General features: G+C 66.2%; 1 protein-coding gene across 3 annotated transcripts; it reads right to left on the bottom strand.

The window, feature by feature from the left end:
- Positions 1-907: 907 nt before the first annotated feature.
- MISP (mitotic spindle positioning) lies at positions 908-8,228 on the bottom strand. Of its 3 annotated transcripts, none has more exons than XM_027472522.3 (5): positions 8,065-8,228; positions 2,370-4,488; positions 1,943-2,154; positions 1,673-1,711; positions 908-1,446 (listed from the first exon to the last, which is right to left on the bottom strand). In XM_027472522.3, exons 1-5 carry the CDS (start codon positions 8,122-8,124, stop codon positions 1,360-1,362), a joined length of 2,517 nt encoding a protein of 838 aa, XP_027328323.3. In that variant the 5' UTR covers positions 8,125-8,228; the 3' UTR covers positions 908-1,359. The 3 variants fall into 3 exon arrangements, with proteins under 3 accessions (XP_027328323.3, XP_027328324.3, XP_027328322.3); XM_027472523.3 differs by lacking the exon at positions 8,065-8,228 and adding an exon at positions 7,477-7,625; XM_027472521.3 differs by lacking the exon at positions 8,065-8,228 and adding an exon at positions 6,102-6,305.
- Positions 8,229-8,441: the final 213 nt, after the last annotated feature.

Below are 8,441 nucleotides of genomic sequence, written 5' to 3'. Positions count from 1 at the left end.
CTAAGCTAAATTTCTGGTTAACTGCACGTCAAACAAATGAGTAGCATCCTGTGTAGATGGCTAAATTAGATCTCATCAAGGGTATTTATTAATTGCTGCTCACAGAAGAAGGGATCAGCCCCAGAAATGTTTCGCTGTGTAGAAGCGAGGGCCGAGCGTTTTCAGAAATTTCGAGTAACTGTCCCAGCACGTCACAGCAGCTCGCACTGTAAACATTTTAAATAATTAGGAAATTACCCAGCGTAGGCTGTTGCTAGGAGCAGTGTCTTCTGCAAAGAGGGCTTCTGAGAGGCCTCGGTTAGGGGACTTGGAAACACTTCTACTTTGAAAGAAGAATTAAAGCAAGGCAGTGTCCCAATTTCGTTTGCTTGTTTAATAAAACGCATTTATGTACATATGTGGTGGAACCCGATTTCTAGGAACATTTATTTTCTGCAAGAAGCACGACCAAAAGCCCTGGGCTTGCCGCTGCCCGGTGTCTCCAGCTGCCCAGGAGCACGCAGGGCATTCCCGGAGACGTGGCTGGACACGGCCCCGTCCTGTCCCCTCTTCATTGTGCGGCCCAAGAGGAACAGAGAACCACCCGGGATGATCCAGCAGCTCCCCCCCTGCTTGTCATCTTTGCGTCTCAATTAAGAAGCAGTTGCTTGGGGTGGAGACCCAGATCCAGCGCAGGCAAATTAATTTGCCCGAGCTCGGTGCCAGCGGGCGCTGCCCGGCCCCGTCCCGGGGGGCACCGGGAGGCACGGCGGGGCCCTGCTGGAGCTGCCAGGGGGCCAGGGACCCCCTCGCCCCTCGGTGCCGGCAGCGGGAGGCACGGCCCCGGCCTCCCGAAACACCCGCGCTCGTTTTAACCCCCAGCTGCAGAACCAGCGGAGCGTTTGGGCAAACAACACAGCAGGAGGAATGAGAGTAATGACTCTTTAATAAATTAGCAAAATAAACAGCATTAATACATGTTAGATATCACTGCGCTTCAGCAGATTGCCTGACGTAATCAGAAACCTCGATTTCCCAGCTCGGTGTTGATCCAGCGGCACCCCCCCGGCTGGGGCTGCAGCACCTGAAAACCTAAAACCACTCAGAAATAAAACTTGTTTTTGTAAGGGACACAGCTTGCAATGAGAAAGAAGTTAAATTACCGTATGATTTCTCTTCATCTAGCTGTCTCCTGGCAGAAGAAATTAAAAGAAAGGGATCTGATTCTTACCCCCTTACGTAAGTATTATTTCATCTCAGGGGGAAGGGGGGGGACACAAACGAGCACGTTTAATTTATCGGAAGGATCATCTGTTCTATTAAAAACGGATGCAATTTGCGATGCGTGAGTCCCTGCGGGTGGCAGCCCCCCGGTGCAGCTCAGTCCTCGTCCCGCACGTAGAGCCCGGCCTCCCAGCGCTGCGCCATGGCGCTCTTGTGCCGCCCCACCCGCGTGCTCTCCACCACCTGGGGGGACCAGAAAGCACGATTTGTCACAAAAACACTTTTATGGATAAAAAAAAGCAATCCTTTCCGCACAACTTGCCCTCCCCCTAACTGGGGCTCCCGCCCTTGGCGTCCGGCCCCGCGCGGCGCCTGCCCCCCCCCGGCCGCTCGGGGCTGGAGCAGCGGCCCCGGGCAGGGACCCCCGAGCCCCCCGATCCCCGTCCCCCAGGGGCAGGGGGGGCCTTACCTCCGTGTTGATTTTGTCCACGGGCTCGATGCCTGCGTACTGGGAAAAGGAAGGAAAAGAGGTTCAGAGCCATGGCCACAGGGGGATGCGGGGGGAGGTGGGCACAGGCCGTGTGAGCACGGCACGGGGACCACGGGGGTCCCCTGGGCCAGGACCCCCAGCAGACGGCGGGGTCCTTCCACCCCCCCCAGCCTCCGGCACCAGACCCAGCAGGGCAGGGAGCCCACGCTGCCGCCCCCGGGGCAGCCCCAGCACCCCCCGTGCGCTCACCTTGCCGTCCTCCTTCGTCCTCCTCCTCCTCTCCTCGAAGGCGCTGGAGTGAGCCGAGTCGGGGCTGAGGCTGTCGCTGCCGTCCGGGCCGGGGGCCGCCACGCGCAGCGGGGTGAAGGACGACACCAGGCCCAGGACCCCCACCTGGCGCGAGGAGGGGGTGGGCACCGGGGACCCCGACACCGAGTAGCTGCCGCTGGCACCTGAGGCGGCTTGGGGAGAGAAAGAGGGGCCGGGCTGAGGGGGCTGCCAGGGCTGCGGGGAGCACGATCCCGGGGATGGAGGCACCCACGGCGGGGCCAGGCTCCAGCCCCAGGACCGGACCTCTGCGGGTCCGTGGTCACCGCTGGGAGCCCACCCCTGGGTGCCAGCACCAAGGAAGGGGCAATGCGTGCACCGGGCACTTCTGGGCCTTTCCTCCCCTTACCTGAGCTGTGGCGCGAGTGGGAGCTCTCCCTGGAGAAGCCGTCGCTGCTGCCCAGGGAGCCTTCGAACAGCAGCCGCCGCCGGCGCTGCTCCTGCAGCTCCTCTTCCCGCTGCAGGTCGCTCCGAATCTCCTCTTCGATCAGCGCCGACGTTTGGGGCTTCCACGTCCTCAGCGTGTACTGCTCGTCCCGGCCGTCCTCCCCGTCCAGCCCCTTCTCCCTCCTCAGCGGGCTCTGCGTCCCCATGTCGTCCACGAAGGAGATCCTGGGCTTCCAGAAGGGGAAGGAGAAGTGCTCCTTGCGCAGGACGCCCGCTGCCGCGGGGCTCGGGGTGGAGCCGGGCAGCCTTCCTCCCTGGGAATCCTCACGTGCCCATCGGCCGGCGCTGGCGGAAGCGTGGTCGTGCGCCGAGGGCTCCCCGCGGCCCCTCTCGCCGGCGGGCGGCACGGAGCGCGTCAGGGTCACCGTGTAGGTGGACAGGGCTCTCCCGGCCCCCGTGTCCTCTGCGGGGCAGGAGCCGTGGCTCGAGGGCTGCTCCTCGTGGACCCAGCTCCTCCGCTCCTCCGCCCTTCTCGCGGGGGCCGGTTTGGGCGGGGGGGTTTCCTCCTGCTCGAACACCTTCTTGCGCTCGTCCAGCTCCTGCTGTGTCCCCCGGTCGTACAGCCCCAGCAGCCGCCCCTGCCTCTTCAGATCCTCTTCGCGCTTGGTTTCCTGCTCTATTTCCCGCTGGACGTAGAAGGAAGCGCGGCTTTTGTCCTTCCCTTTCCTGCCCGGAACAGGAGACGCGTGCATGGAGAGCAGAGGCTTGGTCTGGATTTCCACCAGCTCGCTGCTGGAGGTCAGCCGCTGGATGCCCCTCTCCTTCCAGAGGTTCTCCTCCCTCTCCAGTGCCCTGCGGATCTCCCGCTCGATGGGCGTCTCGTTGCTGGCCTTCAGCTCCTTGTCGGGGCTGCTGCTGCTGTTCCTCACGTCCACGAGGCCATTGAAGGCCTCCACGCTTCCATTGCTGACGTAGCCCGTGCTGCCCTCGGTGTACATCTCCCCCAGGCCAGAGTCCAGGTCATCTCTGGACGACGCTTTGGTCAGGCTGGACGTTTTCCCCGTGTGATAAAACCTCCCGGCATCATCCCTTCCCTCCGCCTTCACGGGCGTCCTGTAGGAGACGTTGTACACCTGGTAGGTGCTGGTGTCCGTCCTGCCCTGGCTGGGCACAGCGGCGTCGCCGTAACCTCTCTCAGCCTTCGTGGCGGTCTCAGGACTGTGCCACTCCTGCCTGGAGATTCTTGTCATCACCTCTGGCCTCGGAGACACGGCGTGCTGCCCCGGGCTGAGCAGCGAGCCCGGGCTGGTCTTCTCCAGCATCAGGAACTGCTGCCGGGCAGCGGCGAAGTTGATCTGCTCCCTGTCTATGCTTTCGGGGTCGACGGGCGTTGCTGCCCTCCCCGAGGATGCCTTGTCGAAGTAAATGCCGAAGCTGGAGGTGCTGCTGCCCTTGTGCTTGGCATCCCCCTGGCCGCCCGCGCCCACGTTGATGGAGCTCAGCTCATCCATGGAGCTCCACCGCTCGGCCATGGTGGAGCTCTTCCTCACCACCTGCCCCCGGATCACCTCCCTCCTCTCGTCCTCCAGCTCCTTTGCTTTCTCGGGAGAGATGTTTGGTGGATGGAGCCTGTACTGCTCCTGCTCGTCGTCCTCGTAAAGCCTCGAGGGCTTCCTCTCACCCCTGTAGGCCCTCAGGTCGTACAGGCTTCCCGACCGAACCACCTCCAGCCTGGACTCCCTGTCGGGGGAAGGGGTCCAGACGTCCTTCCCACCATCCAGGAAATACGAGGGTGACTTCATCCTCGTTCTCCACTCGTAGCCATTTTCCACCCTCTGGCTGCCGTACTGAGAGGACCCAAAAACGTCGTCGTCGCCATCCGCGGGCGCGTGGTCGTGTCGGTGCGCCGTCTGCGGGAGCTGGAAGACCAGGTGCCTGGTGACCCTGTCCATGTCCTGGCAGGAGTCAGCATCCAAATCTGCACCTTCCTGAGGCTGGGGGCACTGCTCGGCCTCGTGGGCACCCTCGGGCTCCGGGCTCACCTGAGGAGGTGTTGAGCAGAGGGCAGGATCCTGCTGGCCCTGAGGGGAGAAAAGCCGTCGGGAGAAGCTCAAGGAGCAGAAGTCGGAGCGGCGCAGCTCCCTCCCCAACCCAGCACTCATCCTCTGCCCTCAGCCCCCATCCCCACCCCTGGGCAGCTCCTGCCCGCTCTGTCCTCGCCCTGGCCGTGGGTTTCGGCACACATCCACCATGGGTGGCACCGGGGACGTGTGCCCACAGCTGGGACAGGCACTGACGCCACCGTGCCCACCTCCGCCTGGAATTTCTCCTTGCGTGTTTATGGGAAGGAAGCTCCAAGTCTCTGAGACTATTGAAACAGCAAGGATCATAAAAACGGTTTCATGGCTCATAAAAAGCATGGGACTTTACCCCATCTGTCACGCACACCGGGAGGAAACGCCTGCCCTGACCTTGGTGTGGGTCCTCCCGCTGCCAACCGAGCCATAGCTCGGTGACAAAGTGGGTGCCCGGGCAGGGAGGGGCAGCCCAGGTGGGTCCCTGCCCCCAGCAGGGAACACTGCTCCCAGTGGGATGCCGCAGCTCCGAGGGGGCCGGGTGAGCAGTGCTGTCACCACGACCCCGCCACCACTTCCCCAGGCGGGTCAGGGAGCTGTGGCCGTGCATCCCCTGCAGCATCCACAGCCCCTCCTCAGCCCCTCAGCCGGGGCTATTTCAGCCTTCCCCTGGGGGCAGCACCTGGGGCTGGGCAGCGCTGACAGCGTTAGGGGCAGCTGGGGTGTCCCAGGGCGCAGGGAGAGGCCCCTGCATAGTTTAACCCCACTGCCTTCAGCAGTAACAGGCCTGGGCTCTGCAGGGAAATGCCCCCCCCCAGCTGCTCCGTGCCCAGCTGGATTCCCACAGCCTCTTTATTTTCCTTCCCGTAACTCATTATTACCCGTTTACAGTCAGTGGTGACACGGGTAATGAAAACTTGCCCACAGGTAATCGTGTTTGGAGGGGGCAAAAGTCCTTGCTGGGAGTGCTGGGGAGTTCAGGTTGCTGGCAGCAGGAGGAGGGGGGCAAGGAGAGGAGCGGGGGGGGGCAGCACCCCCGGCAGGCCCAGCCCCAGGCAGAGCCGTGCCCACAGAGCCTGACCCGGCTCAGCCCTGGGGGTGCAGGACTGGGGGGAGCTGGGCCGGGCAGCACCGCAGCGCCCACCAGCTGCCCTCGCCATCAAACAGGCACCGGGTGCTTCCCAGGGTCCCCCCACCCCGGGGATCCCGCAGCGGGCACGGCACAGTGCTGCCATCCTCGTGGCACCGCTGTGCCCAGCAGTGGCACCCACCGGCGAGGGGCAGAGGAGGCAGTGCCCCAGCTCCCAACCACGTCTCTGGGCTGCGGCACCTGGTGGCACTGGCACCAACCCAGGGCACAGACGAGGCATCGCCCGCCCGGCCCCTGCCTGCCCTGTGCTCACACACCCCGTGCACAGGCCCCTGTGCCCCCAGTCCTGCCGGCACGCCTGGGACACCCAGGAGTGAGCCAGCGAGCCCCACGCCCACACCACCTCTGGACAGGGCTGGGGTACGCACGTACCCCCTGCGCCCACCCCGCTGCATGGCACTGGTGCCCCCGGTGCTGCAGGGGACGGCCACCCTGAGCCCTGGCTCCTGCCCCGTCACACCGCACTTACTGTCCTGGAGCCATCGGCGCGGGGGTCCCCGTGCCCCAGGGTGGCACCCGCCTGAGCTGCGTCCTCAGGGAGTGGCCTGGCCGGGCGGCGGTGGGGTGTGGGTGCTGCCGGGGCGGCCCAGGGCTGCGTGGCCCTGATAAGCTCAGCCTGAGCCCCGTGGAGGAATTCCAAGAATTCAGCTGGGCTCATCACTGGCCTGGGTTCAATGACCCGTTCCCAGCCCCCCCACGCCACCCATCGCCCTGCTGCCAACGGCTCCCACGCCGGCACAGCCTCCGTGCCCTTGGCCCACGGCCCCTGGCGCACACCAACGAGCAGCGCACCGGCACAGCTGGGGCACCAACGTGGCCGTGTGCCAAGGCAGCGCCGTGCTGCGCGTTGCAGCACCGTGTTGGCGTGCTAATGCACCGTGCCCCCTCCTCTGGGCACCCCCTGCCTCTCCACGGACACAACTGCGGCGCTGAGGAGCCCCAAAAGCCCAAAGAGCAGGGGGGTGCCAGCCGCTCTTCCACCCTGGCTGTGTGGCTGTGATCTCCCCATGGAGGAGCACAAACAGGGGAAGAGCTCGTGCTGCTTCCCTGCGAGCAGGCAGCCCCCAGCGGGGAGGTGGGGTGGGGGCATGGCCAGTTGGCCACCAGCATCCCCAGTGCTCAGGGAGCCGCGGGTGCTGCAGCCTGGCCCCAGGGTGCAGCCGGGAGCTGTGCAGAGGAGCCCGCGGGCTGAGCAAACAGCAGGGAGTCACCGCTGAGGCCGCTCGCACTCTCCTGTTTACACCACGGGGCCTCTCCCGGCCCAGCTTTCCCCATGCCAGCTGCCTGATAACCCCCCCTGTTTGTGCAGGCAGGGCTGGGGCGGGCGCTGTGGCAGCCCCGGTGCTCCCGGCCCCGCTGCCCCCGCCAGCCCCCTCGGGCCTCGTCCTGCCTGGGGACCAACCAAAGCAGCTCCAGCAGCGGGGAGCAGCCCCTGTGGCGGTACAGAGACCTCGAGCCGTTGTATCCGACGGGCGAGCACAGCCCCACGGTGGCTGCAGTGCTCCTGCTGCCCTGGGCCGCGGGTGCCGGAGCCCGGCAGCGCCGCCAGCAGCCAGCACCGAGGGCGCCCTGCCCGGCCTGGTACCAGGCGGCACGGCCGGCCTGGGTGGTGCCCCCCGTGCCACCGTGCTCTGCCCTCGCTGCGCCTGCACCTGGGGCAGGATGTCCCCATCCTCGTCCTCTGGCCACGTCCTCGTCCTGCTGCCCCTGCCGCAGCCCCGCGCCCCGCCAGACCCCGCTCCCCTCGCACGGCCCAGCCCCGGCTGCCAGCCCCAGGCCCGAGCAGGGCAGGGGTGTAAATCCCGACTCGCCCCAGCTGTGGGGCACTGGGAACCCCGACTCACCCTGCGCGGCCTGTGGCACCCGTCCCGCTCCTGAGGGCGAGCAGCCGGCACCTGCTGGGCGCGGGGATGGTGCCTCCGGCGCAGCCACGGGCGGCTGTGCGTTTCCGGGAGGGAGCGCGGTGCCTGTTTTACCGTGGGGCTGAGACAAAGTCCACGCCAGCGGCCGCGGGGCACGGGCGAGCACCACACCCTGCGGCGGGTGCGGATGTGTGCACAGCCCAGGGCTGGCACTGGGCAGCTCTGCCAGCGGGCAGGGCTGGGGCCCCGTTGCCCAGAATGACCCCTGGGATCCCAGCACCGGCGTTGCCCTCCCTGGGCCCAGCCTGGGGCGAGCTCCGTGGGTCCCCCACCAGCCTGGAGGCGGGCAGAGACCCTCGGCTGCACAGCGGTGGTCCCCTGGGGGTCCTGACCCCAGCACCATCCCCTTGTGACAAGCAGGAGCCCAGGCTGCCACATCTTCACCTGTGCGTGCCCGCCAGCTGCAGCACCTCCCTTTCCTCCCAGCATCCCGGTGCCCCCTCCCCGTCCCCTGCTGCCACCTCGGGGACGCGGCGGTGCGGGGGTGACAGGCAGGCTGCCCGCCCTTACCTGCGCCCTGGGCTCCAGGGTGGCACAGAGGACCTGCCACGGCGGGGTGTACTTGAACATCCCCCTCCTGTGTTGTCACCGTCGCTCTGGGGACGGACACCTCCGGGGCACAGCAGGGGGCGAAGGCAGCACCCAGCTGGCCGGCACCCTGACCGAGTGCCTCCGGCACCCTGCTGGGAGGAAGCCGGGGGATTTATCCCGCAGGGAGACCTGGCGGCGCTGGAGCCCGGCCAGCCACCACCTCCGCCTCCGCCCCACACGGGCTCAGCCCCGGTGATCCAGGGGGAGCAGGGCGCTCGGTGCCGGTGCGGGGAGGAGATGGGGACCCCGCGTCAGAGCACAGGGCACCGGCACAGCCCCACTGCCAGCACGGCACG

This window comes from Anas platyrhynchos, chromosome 29, assembly GCF_047663525.1.
Source record: "Anas platyrhynchos isolate ZD024472 breed Pekin duck chromosome 29, IASCAAS_PekinDuck_T2T, whole genome shotgun sequence".
NCBI lineage: Eukaryota > Metazoa > Chordata > Aves > Anseriformes > Anatidae > Anas > Anas platyrhynchos.
The sequence above is the reverse complement of the archived record's forward strand: the minus strand, read 5'-3'. Positions and strand labels throughout refer to the sequence as shown.